This window comes from Polypterus senegalus, chromosome 3 (assembly GCF_016835505.1).
Source record: "Polypterus senegalus isolate Bchr_013 chromosome 3, ASM1683550v1, whole genome shotgun sequence".
NCBI classification, from domain to species: domain Eukaryota; kingdom Metazoa; phylum Chordata; class Cladistia; order Polypteriformes; family Polypteridae; genus Polypterus; species Polypterus senegalus.
In genome coordinates, this window is record NC_053156.1 from 270,150,882 (window position 1) to 270,177,314 (window position 26,433).

The window sequence follows — 26,433 nt, forward strand, 5'->3', positions numbered from 1 at the left end:
TACAACACACTGTCCAATCGTTATACAAGAAAAAAAACCTGTGTGCGAAATCGTGGATGAAGCCTTGTGGATATGGTTTCTTCAGGAACGTCGAAGAGGTACAGTACATACCTTAGAAATATCTTTCTACATGAAAATAGGTATGCGTCATTAACCGGCCAAAACAGCAACCGGCCATGGGTCCAGTCCCGGTTAAGAGGGATTATACTGTAGTGGTAAAAAATGTATTGATATATTTCCAGGTTCTGAACCTTCTTATTCTGTTATTACTTTATGAGGAGTTACAATAAGGCTTGGATTTTGTGGGATGAGGTGCAAGGTGGAAGGTCAGTCCATTTTGGAGACACTGGGACAATTTTTACTTGTCAGTTAATCTGACATCCCCACTATTTGGAAACTCCACACAGAGACTGTGCCATAACTGGGCCTTTGGTCCCTGGTGTTGTGCAGTTGAAGCACTTAGCACAGTGTAATCTAACATTCTTAAAGCAAATTTAAAAAGTAAAAGTGTCAACATGTTTAGGTGTAGGATTAATGTTAATTTTGAAAGAGCACTGAGGGGAGACACAGGTAGACAGTACCAAAAAGATGAATAAGCATTTCTCAAGAGCTGCATCCCAGGGCTTTGAGATATAGTGAAAGTCGCCTGATTGTCAGATGATAGGTCTGTGGTCTCTACTTTTTAAGGAGACGTATAAAGCTGATTCCAGGTCTGTAAGGGGACACGCTATAAAGAACAAGTTAAGGAACTAAAGCCAAAGCACATGGAGGCTAGGAGGAGACGTAATGGATAAGTTTAAAATTATGAAAGCACTTGGGTGAGGTGGATGACAGCAGTTGCCTTATATTAGATGTCTTCAAAAGAGCACTGGACCAAGATAGAAGCTAGTTAAGTGGAATGCTATTTATCAAAGAATTCTAGAAATGATTACATCACACATAGAATGTCACATGAATGAAATATGGTGTCAGTTTTTCAGAGTAGTTGAATATAGCACTCTAGAAACTTTCAGGCCCAATTTGCCAAGCTTTGGATATAGGTTATGTAGGAATTTTTGAACCTGACCTAAACTTTTCCTGTGGTTTATAAGATGTGCCTTCAATACTAAATAACCTGCAAGTTTCATCAGGTGAGCTAGATGAAGGGTAATTTAGTTTTGCACTTTTTCAGCCATATTTGACCTTGTTTCCATTGGTCGATACTTTATGCAAGACCACTGAAAGGTAAATTGGCTGTTAAAGGGCAATGAAGATGTACATGAGATGAACCCAATAACATGATAAGACAGAGTGGCAGAGTTCTGCATTGATGGAAGAAGGTTTGACTTTTGTCAAGATGGAAGATTCATGCTGCCATCAGGAATAACTCTAAAGGCTGGTTTTCAAGAAGAATGTATGTAGTTTTCAGGAGAAACTGTGCTTGACAGCTAAGGGTCCAAAAGTAGTATTTTGAAAATTAAATGGGGTTAGTGTTACATGGCAATGTGGTGATGTGGCTCCCTGCAGTGGGTTATAAAAATGGATGGAGGGATGTGTCAATAGTGTATTGAGATAGGGCGATGTTCATTGTTTCTGTGTAACAGACCTGCAAAGACATAGGCAGCTGAGGTCGGGTGGCATGGAGAGCTATCATCAGAGTGAGCGGCTGCTTGATTGTTCCCGAACAATTTTTCACAGTAAAGTTGGAAGCTTATAGAAATTACTGGAGCTTGTAATAAAAAAAATGAAATAAAATCTGCCATCGCAGCCACCAATTATAAAGTTTTCAGTGCTGAGCCCCCGCTGTGCCGGCATAGAAAGTGCGGGTATGGCAGTGCAAGCCCTGTCAGCTCTAATGAGACCTGTGACAAGCTCTGTGTGTGCGCAGGATCCCTCTCAAACCAGAGCCATATTAACCCCTCTTTCTCCCACTCTGGCCTGATTGCATGTCCCTTGCTCACCTGTCTCATTTTCTCATTTCCCAGATGCCTTCTCTGGAGCTGCCAATGGTTTTTTTAATGATGCCATCTTGTCTGATTTTAGGTGGTGCTGCTTGGGATACATGGTTTTGAAAATGTTCTAAGTTACCTTGTAATGCAGATGACCACAGTTGGTACCCCAAAGCTTTTCTGGAGCCGACTGAGCTTTGTCATGAGCTCCAAAACATTACAAGTCCATTTGACTATTTCTCAGATGACCACTAGATTACCAAATTCTTCAACTTGTCCCAGCCGATATCCCATTAGTTAGCTATTTTTAGTAAACAATGCATAATAAAATATTCAAAACAACAACAGAAACGCAACATGACAGAGGAGACAGCGTGTGTCAAGAGGCATCATGGCACTGAGCATTTCAAACTCTCCCATGTCACTCCATTAGAGCGGCTGTAGGCATGCTTCGATTCACCTGAATTGTGACCCTTTTCTCGAAGCACACAGGCTAAATGCTTTGGCCTTTATTGTGTTTGCTTTGACTACTGCCTTAGGGCGTCCATGTCTGGATAATAAAGTGTTTATATTTACTTATTTATTCTCTGACCGACCTTCTGATTTTACATTATAATAAACATGTTACCAGAGGGCCTTATCAGAAATGACATGTTTTACGGAGGAAAATCTACAAGCTGCTAAAATGAGACTCACAGAAAAGGAAGCAAGGTGATTTTTTGGTAGTCTCTATAGGCTCCTCTGGTTAAGCACAGCATAAGGAGCAGAGATTATCTAGATGTTAGAGATGGAGTTTGGACTGGGAACTCCATGCCTCAAGCCAACTCTGAGGAACAACAGGAAACAATATGCTTTGCAATGGCAGTGAATGTAAGTGGCCAAGCTTGAACTAGAAAATCGTGTTACGCTGACTCCTTTCAAATTATACAAGAGAGAAATGTGGCTGGAAACCTGAAAATGATGTCTCTTGGTGTCATTTCTGCTTCAGCGAGTGCCATGAAGAGAAATATGTGATGTCACTGACAATAAATGACCACGCTTGCACTGGAAGTTTTTACGCAGCTCCTCCGACAGCGGCCTTTAATGACCTCTTAGGCACAGCCATCAGCAGTGTGTCTGTTTGCGGAGAGAGTGTCAACCTTGTCAAGAGGTTTGTTTACCTTGGCAGTGACAATCATGTCTTTTGTGACTCTTCCTATGAAGTTAGTAGATGGATTGGGAGAGCATGGGGGGTCTTCAGGTCTCTGGAAAGGGGTGTGTGGCGCTCCCGATATCTATGCAAAAGGACAAAGGTCCAAGTCTTTAGAGTCCTGGTGCCTCCTGTCTTGCTATATGGTTGCAAGACATGGATGCTATCCAGTGACCTGAGATGAATACTGTCTCTCTGGAAAATCCTTGGTACCGTTGGTTTGACTTTGTGTCAAATGAGCGGTTGCTTACAGAGTCCCGAATGAGGCACATGACCTGCATTGTGTGGGAGCGTCAGTTATGGCACTACAGCCACGTGGTGCGTTTCCCTGAGGGTGATCCAGCTTGTAAGATCCTCATTGTTGGGGACCCGAGTGGCAGGACCAGGCCAAGGGGTCGCCCACGTAACACCTGGCTACGGCAAATAGAGGGTCATTTCCGGAGGGTGGAACTGGACCGCGTGTCAGCCTGTGGGGTTGCAAACCAGGATCCCGAGTTGTTTCGTCGTATAGTGGGTGCGGCAATGCACTGTACCAGTGCATGCTCCCCAACTTGACTTGACTTGACTTGCACTGGAACATTCTGGCCTTGTGCTGATGTTTTTTTAAAACACACAAGACTTGTGTTATCATCTTTTTGTGTTCTCCTCATGTGTCCTACTAACTTCCCTGAAAAATGCTAAGTAAAGATGTGTCTCAGGGTTACACAGTCTTGAGGAAGTTTACTAGTCCCATAAAAAACATATGGAAGCAGAAACCATGATTCTAGGTGAAACAAGAAGGGGTTTGGCCTCTTTTACATCCACAGTCATGTACAAGAATAATACTAATGTAAATAAAAATTGTTCTTGAACTTGCTGTTCATATAATACAGTTGTATATGATGTTTTTAATAAGACACTTTTATCATTAGAAAAAGTGCTCTTGTAAATTAATCTTGGAGATATCTGCTGCAGTATTTACCTTATTCCTCTAGGTGGCAGTAATGCTTGTGAAAGTTTTTTTCTTTTTTTTTAAAGACGCATAGACCAAAGATGTTTTTCATACAGTCAGAAAGCCATATCTTGTTTATGAAACAAACATATACATCAAAAGTCATTAATTGTTTTCATATCAGTTTAGTATCTGGCTTGAAATGTTACTTTTTTCTCATTTATTGACCTGCCTGATTTTGTATTTCTTTTCTTTTTGTATAACATACCTTATGAAAACCACATTTATATTAGCACCTGTTATTTTTTGTATATTTTTTTCTACTCCAGTTATCCATACTAATATGTAACTTTTTTTTGCAGAACAATATAATAGTTACACAGAGAAATACATTTAAATCACAAAGTTAGTTATTTAGTGTGAACTGAACTGACATCTGAAAAACCCTGAATTTTCTCTCTCCACAGTTGGCCAAAGAAAGCGAGCGTCTCCAGGCGATGATGACACATCTGCACATGAGACCATCAGAGCCAAAGCCTTTCAACCAGCCTGTAAGTAGTGAATGTGGATAGGATGGAAGGTAGTGCACAGGAGATGGGCAAGGGAGACTCTTCTCATTCATACACTTACAAAGAACTAGTGAAGATGGAGCTTAGTGGAGAGGCAAAGTATCTACAGAGGGTTAGAAGCCATGCACAGTATAAATTTACACGACATCTATATTAGTATTGCTAATTATTATGTGTGTGTTTTATTATATGTTTATTGCTTTACTGCGCAAGTCTGCCTTTATCAAATCTGACACAACTTAAATGACGCTATATAAAAATGATTGGGAATTGGGAGTTTACTTTTAAGATTTTTTCTTTATTTGCTACTCAATACAAGAAATAGAGACTCAAATTAAGAAAATTAAATATTCACTGAATTAATCCACTTTAAAGTTCCAACTGTGTAAAAAATTCAAAATATAAATGAAGAAATTAGATATTCGATTTCATCATAACTTTCAGTAAAAAAAACATCATAGACGTTTCTAAACACTTAAGCTTTAGTTTAGTTTTTTACTTCAAGTTTAATTTAACCCATGCACTATCAAGACCTACTTATTTCACATTACATCTCTGTGTTAATTGGTTTTAATGATCCAGAGAGTCCATGATGAAGATATTGCAAATGAAAGGCTGAATACAGTTGCCAATGTACAAGATTTATTTCCATAAAATGTACCATTTAAATTACTTAAGGTGAATTTCTGCCATGATGAAGATTTGAACAACTCCTCTATTTAGAAAACATACATAATTCCACATAAATACCTTTCATATGGAGCAGTTTATACTGATGGCCACTGGTCAAGGAGACTGTTCTGTTATTGTTTTTAATTCCTTTTGGGTTATCTTTTCTACAGTCTACAGTCTATGCCTTACTAACATGAGCAATCCAATAATGTAGCCAACTGTAGTACAACGGTTAATTTGGTGACATTGTACACCTTAAAGGATGCCAACAAAAACTGTTTTACATTCGTTATGTAATGTCTTCTCAAGTTAGCTTCCTCCCCCATTGTGCATACACAAAAGGGTTAAAGGTTGTGTATTTTTTGTTGTGATTATTTTTTTTTATTAAAACCAAATGTGTACATAAGAATCATGATGACAGCCAATTAAGAAGGGAACAGTGTAACTCAACAGCATCCTACCCCCAGACCTCCCCCTATACCACCCAATCTCATGAATATCCCAAACACAACCTAGGACCAAAAAATGAAAACCAGCCTGATATATGGTTAAAGGGATAAAAAAGTAGGTAAATAGGAAACTAACCACACAAACCAGGCAGGCAGTAAGAATGAAAGAACAACATCAATGGGACCCATAAAACCAGGTTATGATCAACTTAGCCAAGGTTGTGCATTTGAGAAACTACAGTTGTAAGTAATTTCAATAAACCATGTATTTGTTGTTGTTTGATAAGTTATGTTTTTCAGTTTTGGCCAAGTTCATTCTTCCTTTCTGGTTATCTGACATGGTTTTGAAGTTGACCATTAGGACAGTCATACAATTCTGGTTCTGTCATAGAAGTGGTTATAATATTACTGTAAAATAATTCATACTTCCAGAAGGAGATTTCAACCCTTCTCATACCTCATTAAAAGTCTCTTTAACAAACAGTTGTTGGTCACATATGAAAACTACAGAAAGTCACACATATTGAAAGTAGCATGTTACACTACACTTGCAGTCTTCCATCATATCTCTATATAACATCCATCCATCCATTATCCAACCCATTATATCCTAACACAGGGTCACGGGGGTCTGCTGAAGCCAATCCCAGCCAACACAGGGCGCATGGCAGGAAACTAACCCCAGGCAGGGCACAAGCCCACCACACCTATATAACATTTTCAGAGTTATTGTAAGTTGAGGTGGTATGTATTGTCTGGGGTTTAAGTATAGATAATAAAGAACCATAAAAGCTACTGTTTGCAATCAATATCATGGTTTGGGAAAGTAAGCAGATGACATTTATGTGAGATGCTATAAAAGTTGACATCCCACTGGGGTCTCTGTTACCAGAGCTAGAGTCAAATACTTGGCTTCTGTATTCTTTTCTTGTCAAATAAACCCAGATAAGTTTATAGAAATTAGAAGTTGTCTGTTTATTTCTGATAGCATGATTTTTAAAGTCTACTGTTTATATGCAAATTATTTTAAATAAAATAAATAATTATTTTGACTTTAATCATAATTTATTGGGTTGTTTGCCCCAGTTATTTGAATTTAGTCTGTTACAAAATTCACTTCACACTATATTTATTAATTTAGAATTTAGTTCACCCATTTTCTAAACCTTTATTTTCTGTGGCTAATGACCACCTGAGAATCCTAATTCTAAATTGATTGACCCAGTAATTGATATTTTCCCAGGCTCCTGTATGTTGTAGCTCTTCACAATACTTCAGAGAAAAAATGGTTTCATAAAATATATGGTATTCCATGGATAGTTACAGTGTTTAAATAGAATCAAGCATCTTGTCTTTAAGGTGGCACTGGTGTGTAATCTGTTATTGTTACTATAGTACCATTAACATTTTTCATTAAGGTCCCATATAAGAATCATCTTGGTTCCTGGTTTATGTGGCAGTGGGTCAAATTTAGTCAAAACATCTTATCAGTGCATGAGTTTTGTGAACTTGATTAATCAGAATCAGCGCTGTGAGAATCTAATGCACATCCATCCAATGTCGTGTAAGGGCTGAAATAGACCTATACTTACTCTCATATGGACAGTTTAGAGTCACCAGTCAACCCACCATTTACATCTTTGGGATGTACCAGGTCAAAAACATTAGCAAATACTAGAAGAATATGGAGGTTCTGCTGAGGTAGTGACCAGGCTAGTATTCATAACAGGTTTACCATACCTTTCCCAGATTGAAATATTTTTTTTAATTAATTTTATTGCACTCATTCTATACAAATCAATCAATTTTTACAAAAAGTAAAATTGAGTTCAGAACAAATCGACCCCCACTCGTGAGAGAGAGAGCAAGGCAAACGGTGTAAAATGTAAGGCTTGTAAACATACCTAAAATAATAAGTTTGATAAGCCAATAGAGATGAATGCAGAAGACAAAGAAATATGGAAATAGTTGCTTCCTCTGTGCTTTAAGCGCCTATTTTAAAATATTACTGATTAGATCCTGCCATATTTTGCCAAAAGTCTGTATAGATCCTCTAACTGAGTATTTGATTTTTTTCCAATTTCAAATAGTATAACACATCGGTTTCCCACTGACTTAAAAGAGGAGAGTTTGGGTTCTTCCAGTTTATCAGAATAAGTCTGCGTGCCAAAAGTGTAGTGAATGCAATCACAGTTTGTTTGTCTTTCTCCACTTTAAACCCATGTGGGAGAACCCGAAAAACACAGCTGTTAGTGGGTTAGGAGGGATTGTGAGACCAAGGCTGTCTGAAAGGTAATTAAAAATCTTGGTCCAGATGAAGCCTCTCCGTCTTTAAATGCTTTCTACATTGGTTCCATATTCTTAGTTAGTGAAGCACAATTGGGTTATCAGTATATTGCCGATACCTTGCGTTTATTGGGGCACAGAGCAGGGAATATAAAGAAGTACTGCAGGATTTTAATTCTATTGCGGACCAAGCCTGTGTATGTTCTATTTGTGTCCAGGTTTTTATAGCTTGTATGTTTGCTGCCAAGTAATAAAACTGGAAGTTAGGTAGAGCCATGCCACCTTCTGCCTTTTGTCTTTGTAGGGTCGCTCTTTGGATGCATGGATGTTTTGAGTTCCAAATAAATTAGGTTATTGTTGAATCTAATTACTTAAAAAATGATTTATTGATGTATATTGGAATGTTTTGAAATAAAAAAGGAGCTTAGGAAGAATATTCATCTTGACAGTGTTGATTCTTCCAGCTAGAGTGAGATGAAGGGTTGACCATCTATGCAAGTCTTGCTTAATTTTTTCCTTGCAGACGGCAAAATTTTGTGGATAAAGAGCTTTATGTTTACTTGTGATGTTTACCCCTAGTTTTTCAAACTGTTCTGCAATGATAAAAGGTAAAGTGTCTAATCTAATATTATATGCTTGAGAATTCACTGGAAAAAGTACACTTTTATTCAGATTAATTCTGAGACCAGAGATCTTTTGAAATTCTGTGAGTGCTGTTAAGACTGCAGGCACAGAATTTTGTGGGTCTGATATATACAGTACCATATCATCTGCATATAATGACATTTTCTGTTCCAGTTCTTCTCTGATAATCCCCTTTATCTGATCAGTATTTCGACAATGTATTGCCAGTGGTTCAATGGCGATTGCAAACAGTAGCAGTGACAAGGGGCATCCTTGTCTAGTACCACGTTCTAGATTAAAGTAGTCTGAACAAATGTTGTTGATACAAACTGAAGCTTCTGTTTTGGTATACAGTAATTTGATCCATGCACAAATGTTCGGGCCAAACCCAAATTTATCCAATGTAGTAAAAAGGTATTTCCATTCAATCATGTCAAATGCTTTTTCTGCATCCAATGATAATAATATTTCTGGGGTGTTTGATTTAGTTGGTGAGTATATTACATTAAACAGGCGTCGAAGATTTGAAGATAAGTGTCGGCCCCGATAAATCCAGTTTGATCTTGTGATATTACCAAGGGGAGCACTTTCTCCATCTTTCTAGCTATGATTTTAGAGAGTATTTTAACGTCATTATTCAGAAGTGAAATTGGTCTGTATGATGCACATTGTAATAAGTCCTTATTTTGTTTTGGAAAACGGTGATTAGTGCTTGGCAAAAAGTTTGAGGAAGAGTTTGGTTGTCTCTGGCCTCTGTAAATGTTGCTAATAGGAGGGGAGCTAGCTGAGCTGAGAATTTCTTATAAAATTCTGCAGGGTAGCCATCAGGGCCTGCTGCTTCCCGCCTTGAAGTGACTGTATAGTATCTAGTAATTCTGATAACGCCAGAGGTTTATCAAGTGAAATTTACCCTAAATTCAAGGCAATCCTGAACAAGTAAAACAGCCCATTATAGTAATTGCTAAAACCAAATGGTTTGTCACTTTTTGCAAATTTTATGTTTTTTTTAAGTATTAGTTGGGTAAAATCTTTTATCTTTGGTCAAAATTATACTTTGCAGCCACTATTATTATTAGTATTTGTCTTGCCTGTTGATGCAGCCCTTGGAACAAGGCAAGGCAGAGAAGACACTAGTTCATTCAAACCCACACACAGTCAGATAACACCCCAGTTTAAAGTTACCTGTGAAATTAACAGGCATATTTTTAGAAAGACAGTTATGGGGCTAAGATCTTAACCCAGGCTCCTGGAGCTGTCTTTTCTCAGTGAGCTAGCATGCCGTCCCATTATTATTATTATTATTATTATTTATTTTCACAGTGTGATGTATTTATCAGAAATTCATAAACCAGTCTTTAATGACTACAACACTAAAGAAAACTATTGCAGTATCAAAAATTCAGGGAGGTGAAAGAATGCTGAGGATGTAGGCCTTAGTGCTTCTCTGCCTGACATTCACTGCTGTCTCTCATTCTAATTATAAAATGCCAAAAAAAGAGATCTAATGAATATTTCATGATGAGATTGATGAGTAATCTTTTACTAAAATATGAAGACACCAAAATTAATTGTCAATTAGTAAGTGGAGTATCTTAATTTGGGAGGGATATAAATTGCATTTTGTTGCACCGTTAATATGGGCCTGCTCCTGTTTTGGAGATGACTCCCGTGGCCAAGATGCCATTAGTTCCTAATGGGAAATCAGAAACTGCCTCTGGCTTCTGTGAAGAGGACTTGGAGTACTGACAGAGACCCCTGGAGGCTTCGACAAAATAAAGATTGCCCTCAATTAGGATGGTCTGTGTTGCGCCGAAACTGGCACAGTTCCAACATTAATTAAGTACCTGTTAAACAATTTCACCCTCTAATTACTCAAGATGGGCCGGGTGCTGGTGTGTGTGTTTTTTTTCCATCTTCCCTCTTTTCTAAGAACAGATTGCAGACAGTGGAGTAGTAGTCAAGTTAATTTATCGTGTTAGCAATCCCCGTTCTAATTTGCACTCCTTTCCCTTCATGCTGATGCGTGATAGATTTAATTATAACAAACAAGCAACTTGAAGTGTAGGCACCCATTGAAGCCTCACATCATCATCAACTGGTTTCCAGTTATCTTCTCTGATTGATAGCCGTGCTCAGTGGGAATTGCATAACAGTACTCTCTTTCCGTTTAATATTTACATGATTTTATATATATGTTTAAATGTTATGTGTTAAAAGTTAATTAATTTTTGCTTCCATTCTAACAATAAAGTTTAGGTTGTCCTGACATAACCTGCTAAGACACTGTTCCCTGATGTCAGGACTTTTTCATAACTGGATTTTCTTTGTACAGTTGATGGCCTCTTGAGTTTGAATCCTTTGCCATGGCATAGTTTTGTGGAGCTTCATATTTCGTCCTGTATCTGTATAAAGTTTTTCTCAGACTTTATCCATTTCTCTTGTCTTATCTCAATGACGTACACTATATGTTAAGTAACCATTCCAAACTGACTTTATTTGTATGGATGTACTGTATATGTGAGTGTTACCTGCAGTGAACAGTATTCCATCCACAGTGGGTCCCTGCCTTGTCCCTGTGTGTTGCTAGGATAAGCTTTGCCCCCGTTGGTGTAATAATCTGTATTATGATTTATGTATTATGTGTAATTGGTATATAAAACTACCTGATGTAGGCAAATCCTGGAAGCCATAAGACATCAAAACTAACTACCATTCAACTGTGATTTTTTTTTTGTGAAATCATAATATCACATTATTTTCCATAATAAATGAAAAATGCTAAAAATGTGTTCCTTGTCTTCTTTCAGCTGAATTTGGCATCTAGTGCCTCTCTTTTGAAAAGAGAGGGGGACACGTTTCCAGAAGGTTTACCTCACCCTCCCACCTCTGCCACAGCCCCAATTACCCCACTACGCCAGGGACCCTCTGTTATCAGTTCCTCCAGTCTTCATAGCGTTGGGGGCCCCATTCGTAGGAGGAACTCTGACAAGTTTTGCACCCCAATCGCATCAGGTAAGAGCATAGCTTTATTACTAGAGAAGCTTCTGTTGGGTGAATATATCTAAGATTCCATATTTTCAGGCTCACTGTAAGAGCTCATTTGCAAATCAGTAAATCTGAGGCTTAGTGACCAATGGAATAAAAAGCTACACGTGCTCAGATGAGTCCATGTTGAACTCTTCCAGTTTGTGCAATGAAATTAAGATGAGTGTGTATGCCATGAGTTACTTATTTGTACAAGTAGGAATTTAATATTTTTATGTGTTATCTCAAAAATATATACACTGTATGTATTTCTGAGTAAATATTACCATCCATCCAAAATTGAATTCACTTAATAAAGTTAATGGTCACCTGGATCTGTAGCTTATTCCAGAAACTTCAGGTGCAAGGCCTGAAGCAACTCTGGACTGTGTACCAGCCCATCTTAGGGTACAGTGACATTTTTTTTTTTACATTTTTGAAATGTAGTTTATGTTTATATGTGCTTGTGGTATAAGTTTGAACATATTTGCATATGTAAATTTATTAGGGTTAAATGTGGGCTTATTATGTATTTATGGATGTAATTTTTAAACTACCTTTTATATGTCAATGTTTTAATGTACATTTTGTTATATTTCAATTAACAAATATGAAAATTAATGTTTTTATGTTGTGAGTAAATATACACACAGGATCAAGTACAGCAAATGTGCAGTATATGTGTATGTATGTAATACTGTAATAATCGGTAAGCCTAGCTAAACCACTCTTGATAAAATGCAATATCGCAAAGTGCTTTTCCAGGCATTAAAGTGTAAATTCAAAGGAACAAGTCAGGTGGCTTTATTGTCATACCATGGAGCGTATTGTAGCATACAGTAGCACAAAATAATGTTTCCCAGGATTGAGTGCAAAATGTGCACAAACTTAGGACAAGTACAAGACAGATAAAGAACTATACTATAAATGGATAAATAAATTGTAAATAATAAGTAAGTAAATAGATAGTAATAATTGGAAATAATAATAAAAGCACCTATTAATTAACAGATTAACAGATCTGTGAGCAGGGGGCAGCACTGAGACCAGACAACCAAGGGATAGAAATATTTTATACAACCTGGCAGAACGGGTTTGGGTGCTACAGTACCTTCTTCCAGGTGGAAGTGGAACAAAGAGACCATGGGAGGGATAGGAACTCTATCTATTGTAGGACTTTACATAAAGACATATTGTAGTTCCCAAACCAGAAAGTAATGCAACTGGTCAGAACGCTCTCAATTGTTCCCCTGTAGAATGTGGTAAAAGTGGCAGAATGTAGGCTTGCCTTCTTTAGAGGTAAAGAAAGTAAAAACGCTGCTGTGTCTTCTAGGCTGTGGAGGTGGGGTTTATTGACCAAGTAATGTTAGCTGTCACACAGAGGAATTTAGTGTGCTTGACAATTTCCACAACAGAGCCCTCGATGTGCAGGAGGGTGTGTACAGCATGGGCCTTCCTGAAGTCAACAATTATGTTTTTCATGTTTACCACATTAAGGGCCAGATTGTTGCACTTGCACCAGTTCACTAATCTTCATTCTGTAAGCTGACTCATTGCCATTGCTGATGAGATCCACCACCATTGTGTCATCAGCAAACTTAAACATGGTGTTTGAGCTGTATGTAGCTATACAATCTGAGTCAATAGAGTGGGCTGAGTATATATCCCTGGGGAACACCATTGCTCATTGTGATGATAATGGAGATGGTATTTCTGACATTGACTGTCTGGGGTCTCAAAGTCAGGAAGTCCAGAATAAAGTTGCATAGGGAAGTGTTGTAGCCTAGTAGACACAACTTCCCTGTGAACTTCGGAGGGATGATGGTGCTGAAGTGAAGATAGTAACAGACATCCTAATGTATCTCTTTTGTCCAGAAGGGAAAGGGCCAGATGAGGAGTAGATGATATGGCATCTTGAGTTGAATGGTTTGGGCAATAGGCGGACTGGAGAGGGTCATGTGATGTGGGATGTCCAGCTTTCACATGGCCCAAAACTAGCCTAGAAGAATTTCATGATGGCAGGTGTGAATCATACAGGGTGATATTCATTGAGGCAAGAGACAGAATACTTCTTCAGCATGTTGATGGTGGTTTTGAAGCACTTGGAGATGACTGCCTGCCTCAAGGAAATGGAGATTTCTGCCAGCTGTTTTTCACATTTCATGAGCACTCAGATACGTGATAATTTAAATAAATTAAAAATAGTAGAAAATGAGCAGATGGTTGAGGCTACAGGTATAAATATGAAGTGAACGAAAATAACAACAGTATTTAATTTAAATAAACTAAGCACTGAAACGTAAGGGGCAGCACAGGAGAGAGGTTGGATTTACTTCAATGGTAACTGAGTATATGCAACAGAAGAAGAGCTCAGCTATAAGTTTCACATTCTGATATATTCAGCATAGTTTTTAGACATTCAGGTAGAGTGCTGTGTTCAACGATATGCAAGGAGAATTAGCGAGAGCAGTACAAAAAAACTTCACTGCTTAGACAATTACTGCTTTGTGATGTGGTGCTGCAGTGAGGTTGACGTTCACACTAAAGAGAGATTAGAAAAGATGGTTACCAAATAAGCAAGCAAAGAAAATGTTTTCAGGAGTTTTAAACAGAAAAGCAAGTTTTAAAATTGTTTTGAGGTTTTTCAGAACAGAATCTATCTTATTAAGAAGATTCTTGCAGGCTAGGGGTCAGCAGGAACTGAGCCAAACTGAAGGAGCAGGCTAATTCACTTATAAATATCACTTCCTTCATATATTTTATAAATCTACTATTTCCATTACAGGGTTGCAGGAAAAAAGAGCCTATTACTGCAGCTTTAAGAGCAAGGAAGGAACCAAAAGATATGACATCTTATATGTCTTGCATGTTGATTAGTACATGCAAGTAAGTTTAGTTTTAGTTTATGCATCAGGTGCAAGGCTAGAGCTAAACCTGGAGAGTACAACACTCTTTTGATGAAAGTTCTTGTACATGTGTAATAACTTTCTCATTCTGAGTTATTTTAGACTTGTGAAATAAACTAACAAATAATTTTCACATTGTTGGAAGAAAAGCAGAGTACTTGCATAGAATCCGACATGGACACTTAGATGGAAGAAACATATTCTTTGTTCTTTGTTTAGATTGAAACTCTAAGAATGAATGAACCTTAATTTTAGTATATTATTGGTACTCTTCATAGTTCAACCAACGCTAGTGCACTAGAGGTCCTGTACGTGGAAGCCTCAGACAAAACAACAGTATTAGAATGATCGCTTTAATTACAAAACATGGCCTGCATCTGTAAAAGGTGAGTTTGTTTACCAGCCTATATGATGTGTCTTGAGAAAGACAGTAAATCATTTTTATCAGTAAAAGCTTGCTCAATCAAGTAGATTAAAGAGGAAGATTACAGAATCTGAATGGCCCTGCTTCACAAATGATATGCACGGTGCATAAAGTTATAGGTTTACGCTTGGATAAAGTTACACATATTTTTCCACAAATAGAAACGTGCAAAAATCTCAACTTGTGTATATTGCTGTTTGAAAGTATGAGGATTATACAGTATGTCATCTCTTTATAAGAAAACTGAATGTGTTTTGAAGTTGAGCTAATATTTTTTTATTTGTATATATGTATGTTTATTAGTTTGGGTATACATTTTCATAAATGTTACTATTTTAATTAAAAGTGTTTCAGTACATAATTGTATTTATACATAGTCTTTTTTCCCGTCACTGCCTTATCCATAACATTCCTGAAGGGGGATAACTTTTGGGACGTTTTACCTTTTTATGCTTAAATCAGTAACATATTCTTCTTTCTTCATCCACTTCGTTTCCCGCCTCTATGTGGGTTTTATGTGCTTCTCCATATTGCTCAGTCCTGTACCTCCTCGCCAGTCAAGCTCTTTTCCTTCAGATCTTCTTTTACTTTATCCATCCATCTCCACATTGGCCTCCTTCACTTTCTCTTCCCCTGTACTTTCATTCCCATCACTCTGTTGCCCACATTGTCTGTCATGTAACCTAACCAGATAGACTATTATACGTGCATAAAGCAAGCACATTGTTTTGCACAGTCAGCAAGTTAAGCTAGTGAAGCTGCCTAAAAATGAGTGTGCAAAGAGTGGTTGCAGATTAAACAGCCTCGCCATCTGCGTTGTTAGATTTAATTGCAAGACGTGGATCATCCCCATGCAGGTGGTATGCCTTTGAAAGACTGATGTTGCTTAAAAGAAAGTAATCTGCAAACTGTTGGAAATCACTTGCTCTTAAAGACAGCCCATCAACTAACTTGATTCACCATCTGCAAACTCACAACTGCACAGAATATAAAGACTATGAAAAGCTTTAGAAGTCAGGTGTCCGCAACAGATCTAAATCACCTAAGGTACAAGAACAAAAACACACTCAGAAAACTTTAGCTGAATCATTCTGCAAAAAAGTTTGGGTTCCGCTAAAAGATGCAATTTAAGTGAAATTGATCTAGTACAGTGCTCCATAGGTGTCAGGCCAAAAAAAAATTCATTTTGATGAATTATTAATCCATTCAAACAGATTACGCAATTCATTTGAACAGATTATTTTTATTTCCGTATGAAGAATCTGCCTATTGAATGTGTTTTATTTCCCAAGCTGTCTTGGTTGGATATCCTCGATTCCAAAACATTTTGTTCTTTCATTATTTTAAACACTCTTATAGATACCCACCTCCTTGCCACACACCATCCGCCCCTATGGCTGCAGAAGTTGGAGCAGGTAATGACGCAAGGGAGGGAGCAAAAAAAAAGTCTTAACAGCTATTTTTAAAAACAGCACAGGAATTCAGAGAGGGCGAGTCTGTGCACACTGCCATTGAAAAAATGTCAACAGCTGCTTGATAATACCAGAGGTGGACAGTGATGTAAATCCATTTGAGTGTTGGAAAAAACAAAAAAGTACATTTCACCAAATTGGGGAAACTCCAAAAAAAGTACCTGTGCAACCCTGCCTCACGCACCCCTTCTGAGAGGGCTTTTAGCAACGGAGGAATTGTTGCAACATACAACCGTGCTGCCAGATACTGTGGAGAGACTGGTGTTTCTGTCACACAACTTGAAGTTTCCTCAGTAGAATTTCACAGCTGTTTTTCTGATATCTTTGTGCAGTATTGGATGGGACTTGAAGTTAGTAATTTATTTAAAAATGTTATTTATTTATATATATATACACTCACCTAAAGGATTATTAGGAACAACTGTTCAATTTCTCATTAATGCAATTATCTAATCAACCAATCACATGGCAGTTGCTTCAATGCATTAGGGGTGTGGTTCTGGTCAAGACAATCTCCTGAACTCCAAACTGAATGTCAGAATGGGAAAGAAAGGTGATTTAAGTAATTTTGAGCGTGGCATGGATGTTGGTGCCAGACGGGCCGGTCTAAGTATTTCACAATCTGCTCAGTTACTGGGATTTTCACGCACAACCATTTCTAGGGTTTACAAAGAATGGTGTGAAAAGGGAATAACATCCAGTATGTGGCAGTCCTGTGGGCAAAAATGCCTTGTTGATGCTAGAGGTCAGAGGAGAAGGGGCCAACTGATTCAAGCTGATAGAAGAGCAACTTTGACTGAAATAATCACTCATTACAACCGAGGTATGCAGAAAAGCATTTGTGAAGCCACAACACGCACAACCTTGAGGCGGATGGGCTACAACAGCAGAAGACCCCACCGGGTAGCACTCATCTCCACTACAAATAGGAAAAAGAGGCTACAATTTGCACAAGCTCACCAAAACTGGACAGTTGAAGACTGGAAAAATGTTGCCTGGTCTGATGAATCTCGATTTCTGTTGAGACATTCAAATGGTAGAGTCAGAATTTGGCGTAAACAGAATGAGAACATGGATCCATCGTGCCTTGTTACCACTGTGCAGGCTGGTGGTGGTGGTGTAATGGTGTGGGGGATGTTTTCTTGGCACACTTTAGGCCCCTTAGTGCCAATTGGGCATCGTTTAAATGCCACGGGCTACCTGAGCATTGTTTCTGACCATGTCCATCCCTTCATGACCACCATGTACCCATCCTCTGATGGCTACTTCCAGCAGGATAATGCACCATGTCACAAAGCTCGAATCATTTCAAATTGGTTTCTTGAACATGACAATGAGTTCACTGTACTAAAATGGCCCCCACTGTCACCAGATCTCAACCCAATAGAGCATCTTCGGGATGTGGTGGAACAGGAGCTTCGTGCCCTGGATGTGCATCCCACAAATCTCCATCAACTGCAAGATGCTGTCCTATCAATATGGGCCAACATTTCTAAAGAATGCTTTCAGCACCTTGTTGAATTAATGCCACGTAGAATTAAGGCAGTTCTGAAGGCGAAAGGGGGTCAAACACCGTATTAGTATGGTGTTCCTAATAATCCTTTAGGTGAGTGTATATATATATATATATATATATATATATATATATATATATATATATATATATATATATTTATATATATATATATATATTTATATATATATATATTTATATATATATATATATCTTTGAGCAATATATGGCAGAACTTGCGCCACCACCATCTACTCAAAGCACCGTGATGTTCCAACAATGATGGATGGATTAAAAGCCAGAAGTCTATATGACCATCAACATCAAGTGACTCCGTGAGAACCCTAACTGCAAAGAGGACTATTTCATTTATGTTAGGTAGAATGCCCAGAGGGGACTGGGTGGTCCCGTGGCCTGGAATCCCTGCAGATTTTATTTTTTTTCTCCAGCCGTCTGGAGTTTTTTTTCTGTTTTTTCTGTCCACCCTGGCCATCGGACCTTACTCCTTTTCTATGTTAACTAATGTTGTCTTATTTTAATTTCTTATTTTGTCTTTTATTTTTCTTTTCTTCATTATGTAAAGCACTTTGAGGTACTTTTTGTATGAAAATGTGCTATATAAATAAATGTTGTTGTTGTTAACAAATGCTATATTTTTTTTCCTGTGCAGTATTTGAAAGAACATTGAATTTTTACAGTATAGTACAGTGTGTTACATTTTTGTTCTTTGCTGCTCAAAATGCTCTCATTGTAATAGTTTTGTTGGTCTTAGTGTTATTTTTGTGTATGTTCTGTAGGCCACTTTGAAATGGTTTATTCCTACTTGTACTGTTTGATCTCTTTAATACTTTGACTGGTGATTTTAATGTGTTTGTGTTGTTTTAGTTCAGTTTTAAGGAAATAAATAAGACCTGTTTTCCTTAAGATTAGTAAGCTACAATTAATATCCTATTAATAAGACCAAACTAGAGCAATAAGACTTTTACAAAGACATTTTAAAGGATGCAAAATATCATCTAAGTCCTAGAAAATATCAGATATCATTTTTCCCAATATCGCACACCCCTACCACATATCATCTCAACTTTCTCATTGACAAATCTAACTTCTCCTCCTGCAATCCCGTAACTGCCCATGTCTCAGCTCCATACATCCTTTATGGTCTTCCCACTGTCTTAAAAACCTGACTTTTAATCTTCGTCTTAATTCTTCGATCACACAATACTCTTGATACCGTCTTCCAGTTGTTACATCCCCACTGCACTTTGCAACTAATTTTTCCCTTTAGGCCTACTACTGATTCTAGATATTTAAATTTACCCACTCCTTTTAACAGCTCTCCTTGCAGGCTATGTTCTAAATCCTGATCATCATGAAACCTTGTATTTTCTGTCTTCTTTCTAATTATCTTCAACATTCTTCGAAAGCCCTTTTCCATTCTTCTAACTTCCTCTCCACTTCCTGTTTTCTGGAGCTACACAATAAAAATCAACAGCTTTACTTCTATAAAAAAAATTAAATAAAGCAAAAATATGCACAGTTTAGCATGAGAGTGCATTATCATACATCAATACGCCAACACACTGCTTTAGAAAGAAAACATAACATCAACTTTGCAACACTATATGCATATTTACAAAGCAAAAGCATTTATTAGCAAAAACAACATACAAGCCATCATATGAACACTAAAGGAAAATAAAAATTCAAACACTATTTGAATAGCACCAATGTATTGGGGAGGCGTATGTGTAGGCTAGTCGAGGATTGTTTAAACTAGGGAATGGGGGGGCAGGGAGTTTAGGACAGGCCAGATTTAGATCTATACATGGAAGAACAAACAATGGTGTAGAAATAAAAATGCATAGTAATGTAAATTTTAAGCAAACACGTAAAGATAGAAGGATTAACACATTAAAAATAGCTTGCCTTAATGCTAGAAGTATCAAAAATAAGGTAAGTGAGTTGGAGTTGTATGTAGCTGAGCACAATTATGATATTATAGCAATAACGGAAACCTGGCTAAATAACAAAGATGGGGATGAGTGTAACATAGAGGGATACACATTTTTTAGGAAGGATAGACAGAACAGAAAAGGAGGTGGGGTTGCTGTTTATGCCAAACAGGAATTAAATGTAAGTCATCTTCAGTTGGATGATGAGCCCCATCTTAGTGAGGACATGTGGCTTCGCCTGGAAAATATTAGGGAAAAAGGTCTCATTTTAGGAGTGTGTTATAGACCACCCAATTCAGACAGTAATTTCAACACACATCTTTTTAGTAATATCAAAAAGGCAAGTTTACAGGGGGATATTATAGTCATGGGGACTTTAATTATCCAAATATTAACTGGGATAACCTTACAGATGGAGGAGCACAAGAGCAGGAGTTTTAGAAGTAATCGCGACTGTTTTTAACACAGCATGTTAAAGCACCAACAAGGGGTGAAGCCTGTCTGGATTTAGTATTCTGTAATAATCAGGATAGAATTGAGGGTGTAGAGGTGATTGAACCACTAGGGTCAAGTGACCATAATGTAATACAATTCTCAGTATTTTGTAAGAGTACAGATGCAAAGACTAAAATTGTTAAGTTGAACTTTAGTAGGGCTAATTTTGAGCAGATGCGACAAAGTCTAAGTAGGATAGACTGGGATAAGCTTTTAAATGTGGAGACAGTCGAGGAGCAGTGGAACAGGTTTAAAAATGTTTTACATGTAATGCAGGACAGATACATACCTAAATTTGGAAGTAATAGGAAACTAAAAAATCTCCACGATGGATTAATAAAGATTTAAAAAAGAAGTTGCAAAGGAAAAAACTGCTGTATAAGGCATATAAGACTAATGACTGCAAAGAGAACCGTTGCGCGTATGAGAACATGAGGGCAACCATTAAGAAGGATATCAGAGAGGCTAAAAGACAGTTGGAGAGGAATATAGCAGATAAGGCGAAAGAAGACCCCAAGAGATTCTTTCAGTATTTTAGTAGTAAAAGAACAGTTAAGGAGGAGGTCAAGTTCATCAGGAATAGTAAAGGGAATTAAAAGATACAGACAATGAAATAGCAGATGCCCTAAACTTACATTTTTCTGAGGTGTTTACAAGTGAGCAAGTGGATAACCTGCCAGAGGTAAACACAACTACTAAGGAGGTACTGAGGGATTTGGAAATTGTAGAGGGAGAAGTGCTGCTCAGATTAAATAAGATGAAATCAAACAAATCACCAGGCCCAGATAATATTTATCCTCGTGTTCTTAAGGAGGCTAGTGAGTACATATATAAACCCTTGACACATATTTTTAGGAAGTCACTGTGCACTGGAGAGATTCCAAAGGACTGGAAAATGGCAAATATCATCCCATTATATAAAAAGGGTGACAGGGCAGATCCAAGCAACTATAGGCCAGTAAGCTTAACAAGCATCACAGGAAAATTAATGGAAGGAATTATTAAGGATAAGATTGAGCAACACATGACAAGGACAGGAGTTATTCTGAACAGTCAGCATGGGTTCAGAAGGGGAGGTCGTGTTTTACTAACATGTTGGAATTCTATGAGGAGGCAACAAAAGGATACGATCAAAGTGGAGCTTATGATATTATTTATCTGGACTTTCAGAAAGCATTTGATAAGGTGCCACATGAGAGGTTGGGCATCAAGTTAAAAGAAGTGGGAATTCAGGGTGATGTTTTTAGATGGGTGCAGAATTGGCTCAGACACAGGAAGCAGAGGGTGATGGTGCGAGGAACCTCATCAGAACTGGCTGATGTTAAGAGTGGTGTTCCACAGGGGTCAGTGCTAGGGCCGCTGCTATTTTTAATATATATAAATGATTTAGATAGGAATATAAGTAACAAGCTGGTTAAGTTTGCAGATGATACCAAGATAGGTGGATTAGCAGATAATTTGGAATCCGTTATATCATTACAGAAGGACTTGGATAGCATACAGGCTTGGGCAGATTTGTGGCAGATGAAATTTAATGTCAGTAAATGTAAAGTATTACACATAGGAAGTAAAAATATTAGGTTTGAATACACAATGGGCGGTCGAAAAATCGAGAGTACACCTTATGAGAAGGATTTAGGAGTCATAGTGGACTCCAAGCTATCAACTTCCAAACAGTGTTCAGAAGCCATTAAGAAGGCTAACAGAATGTTAGGTTATATAGCACGATCTGTGGAGTACAAGTCCAAGGAGGTTATGCTCAACCTTTATAATGCACTGGTGAGGCCTCATCTTGAGTACTGTGTGCAGTTTTGGTCTCCAGGCTACAAAAAGGACATAGCAGCACTAGAAAAGGTCCAGAGAAGAGCGACTAGGCTGATTCCAGGTCTACAGGGGTTGAATTATGAGGAAAGATTAAAAGAGCTGGGCCTTTACAGTTTAAGCAAAAGAAGATTAAGAGGTGACATGATTGAAGTGTTTAAAATTATGAAGGGAATTAGTACAGTGGATCGAGACTTGTATTTTAAAATGAGCTCATCAAGAACACGGGGACACAGTTGGAAACTTGTTAAGGGTAAATTTCGCACAAACATTAGGAAGTTTTTCTTTACACAAAGAACGATAGACACTTGGAATAAGTTACCAAGTAGTGTGGTAGACAGTAAGACGTTAGGGACTTTCAAAACTCGACTTGATGTTTTCTTGGAGGAAGCAAGTGAATAGGACTGGCGAGCTTTGTTGGGCTGAATGGCCTGTTCTCGTCTAGATTGTTCTAATTATCTAATTATCATACAGTAATTACCTACGTTTGGGTTTGACTGCTTTCATATTTTTTTTGTGTTTGAATGTATTTGCAAATGTTTGGTCTTGTTTACTACGTGGGAGTTTCTATGTTGAATAAATACACCATCTGAACAGTATAGTAATATTATAATAAGCAGAAACTTACACTTCATGTCCTTCTGTGATGTTACTTCAAGAAAAGTTTGGTTTTGGCTTTTGTACCCTCTGTATAATGGGAAAAATGTAAAGAAAAACATTAGTTCTTTCATTAAAGGCCATATATTGTACATTCAATTATTATACAGATGCATCTTTATTTGTCTTTGTTGCATTATATATATGTATATATATTTATATGTATATGTACAGTATATACTGTATAAAATTAATTAACTGTATATATGACATTTTAGCTGCGGTGGGTTGGCACCCTGCCCAGGATTGGTTCCTGCCTTGTGCCCTGTGTTGGCTGGGATTGGCTCCAGCAGACCCCTGACCCTGTGTTCGGATTCAGCTGGTTGGAAGATGGATGGATGACATTTTAGTTGTAAAGAAGTCTTACTTTTGCCGTGTTTATCATTATGCTTCCACCTTATAAATATAATCTTTGAATACAGTAGTAGTCTCCTTAAATAACTGATATACTTTTTGCTGTTTGTGTGTTACAGAACTTGCACAGAATCATGAATTCTACAAAAATGCTGACGTCAGACCTCCTTTCACTTACGCTTCACTCATAAGACATGTAAGTAAAAAAAAAATTGATTGTTTTCATAATCTGTGTCATAATTTACAGCAAAAACCTTTTTCTCAGCATGGCTGTCTATATTATAATCACATAAAGTTTAAGGAAGACTTCAATTTTAAAGCAGTGAGGGTTCTGAGTGGTATATTTTGAGCTGATTATGAAAAGTGTGGCTGTCCAGGGTGATCCCAAAGGTCCCATTTCTTTAAACCAGTCCATAATGACAAATAATGCATAATGTAGAGGACATCATGAATATTTAACCTCATCCACATTTTAAATTTCCTAATGAAAGATTTAGGATTTTATGAATATTTCTAGGCAGTGTGGAAAGAACCTTCACAGGAATTTTTCTTTTGCTTGAGGCCCAGTAAATATAAGACAAAAGAGAAGAAGAAATAAAAAACTAACATTATTTTCTACAAGTTTCATATTTATTATGCTAAATTGGTTTACTTTCACTCTTGCATAGATTCACAGGTTGATAGAAGAATGAATGGGTTTTGGTCTTACCTCATCTTCCTGCAGGGTCATAAATTGCTCACATTAGGACACAGAACCTAGGACATTGCTAAATTAACTGCTCTTACTTTTAAAAAATGTCTAGTTAATTCCCTGACTAATTATATTTACAATGTAACCATACTAGATTGGGACCAAGTCAAGTGAGAAAGGGTAGAATTAGCAATCCTGGAAGTTGAAAAAAGTATTTGCTGTCACTGATGCCCATGGAATTTTCTGTAATTTGCAGCCTTTTCCTCACTGTGCAACACATACTCAGGATCATTGTAAATTTGGATACAATCTTTTTATTTTGTTGTATTGGATGAGCAACACATGGCATCTCATGTTTCACTGTTGACTTATGCTGGTGAATATGGGCATTTGTCACTAGCAGCAGAAGCAAATGAAAGTTCAACTCATTTGGCTAGTGAAAAGTTTTTCTGTTTCCTCACTTGGAAATGAATAATCTACAGCTGTGATTGACAGAATCTGAGCATAACAATTTATTTATTTTTGAGGGATGATAGCTCTTTTATTTCAGAGTTCATCCAATTTTCTGACATTTTTCAAATAGCTGATATAGCTAAGCAAAAAACAAACATCAGCACTTATTTGATAACTTATAAGCGACTCATCATAGTCTCTTTTGATTCTTTCGCTCACTTTAATATCTGTATCACTTAACATAATGTTGTCGCTAAGGTTTTTCATGTTTACACATGTTTCCATGTGTAACCTTATGGCTTTGTCCACAACAGAAATTGAGTAAGTAGATTCTTGAGATCATAATAGGTCTTAAATTTTGATTTGCTCGGTTTGCTTTCCTTTACTTAATAAAACTGAAAGATGCACTAAACAAGAGTAGGATCCACTGAAAAAATAATGAGGTAAGATAATAGATTCTCACATATTTTATTTTTCTTCTTTTTTAGGCTATACTGGAAGCGCCTGATCGGCAGTTAACACTGAATGAGATTTATAATTGGTTTACAAGGATGTTTGCTTATTTCAGGAGAAACACAGCAACATGGAAGGTATGGTACTTCATTTTACTGAGTTTTATCTTTATACTAATATCACTCTTTTACCAGAAAATTTCTTAAAGCTACTCTGTGGGCAAGACTAGACTGCTTTATTAACTAAAGGGGCCTGAAAATCTGTTCAAATAAACATTTTCACATACTTAAGCAACTAAGGTTATGTTATCTTCTATGTAAATCCATTTTTTCCAAAGTTTAATTAAGTGAGAAGATTTGTACAGAACATAAGTTTGCTTTTAAATATGCTTAGTCACCACCTCATGTCTCAGAGGAAATTTTGTTACACCAGAAGACGCTGTTCTACAGTAGCTTGTAGAGTTAAGATACCTTACCTGCTTAAAGAATATGGATTTCTACCTCACCCAGTAACACTCAGCTTAGCTTCAATTTACAATTTTGCTTCAGAAGAGTGAATAAAATCCTAAATCACATGTTTTCAAAATGCCACATGCCCAGACTCCATTGGAACTAAATCTTCACTTATATAAGAGAAATTACTAACCTCGCAATAATTTCTTTTTGCGATTCTGGTCAGAGAATCTTAAGAGGGACTATCACTGCTTCATGAATAATCTATTTTAATAACTTACTATAGTGTTTGTGTACGTGCTTATTTTGGTCAGTCTGAAAATCCTTGTCCACCATATTTTTCTGTGTTTTTCTAATTTTAAATCCAGTCAGAGGAATGGTTCATAAGTTATTTAGAATCTAGCTTGTATTTATCAATGCATTTAAGTTAATTAGACATGCTGAACACTAACAGTCTCAGTACTTCATTTTCTTTTGAGTTATTTGTTTTTGTTTTAAATTCTTTTCCCAGCTGCCTGCATAGGTAGGGAAGGAGTTAAGTGATCTGGTTAGCATAAAATGTACTACTCTATGTCTTCCTGAATTTTCATTGCATTTATATTGTAATTTAATCATTGTAATGCAGTTCTTAATATCTATAACACATAAAAGATTCCTTTACATTCCCAAAGGAGACTAAGTAACACAAGATTTGTCTGCTCACTCGTTGACTTTTAATGTCACCCAAAATCATGTCCCCTAATTTTCTCAGAAGAACATGTAGGGCACCAGATGTTTTAAGCTCAGCCAGTGAGCCCTCAAAGAGGCCCTGTATGAAGTTCTTTGATTTTTTCAAAGCAGACTGAAAATGATTGGAGGCTCCTATCTGAGCCACTGACCCTATGTTTTATTTTACATGAAGTCCACTTATTTTCTCAAATGGCAAGAAGTGACAAAAGTACAGTACATTATCAACTCAATAACTGCTCCTCAAAGCCTCCCTCGATCATAATAACTGACCCTCTTGTAGGAAACTGTATGACAACAAGTAGTCACTAGCAAGTTGCTTTTAGGAAGCTGGCATGTTAATGATGTTCAAACACTGTGATAAAGATGCTATTTTTACTAGAAGTCAG

The 26,433-nt window shown here is 37.2% G+C and overlaps 1 protein-coding gene across 4 annotated transcripts in view; it reads left to right on the forward strand.

The window, feature by feature from the left end:
* Positions 1-26,433, forward strand: part of foxp4 (forkhead box P4) — a 244,257-nt gene that overhangs the window by 201,955 nt on the left and 15,869 nt on the right. For all 4 annotated transcript variants that reach the window (XM_039749164.1, XM_039749167.1, XM_039749166.1 and 1 more), the window contains exons 10-13: positions 4,516-4,599; positions 11,456-11,660; positions 23,389-23,465; positions 24,902-25,003. In XM_039749164.1, coding sequence (XP_039605098.1) covers positions 4,516-4,599; positions 11,456-11,660; positions 23,389-23,465; positions 24,902-25,003 — 468 coding nt within the window. The remainder of the gene's footprint in view (positions 1-4,515; positions 4,600-11,455; positions 11,661-23,388; positions 23,466-24,901; positions 25,004-26,433) is intronic.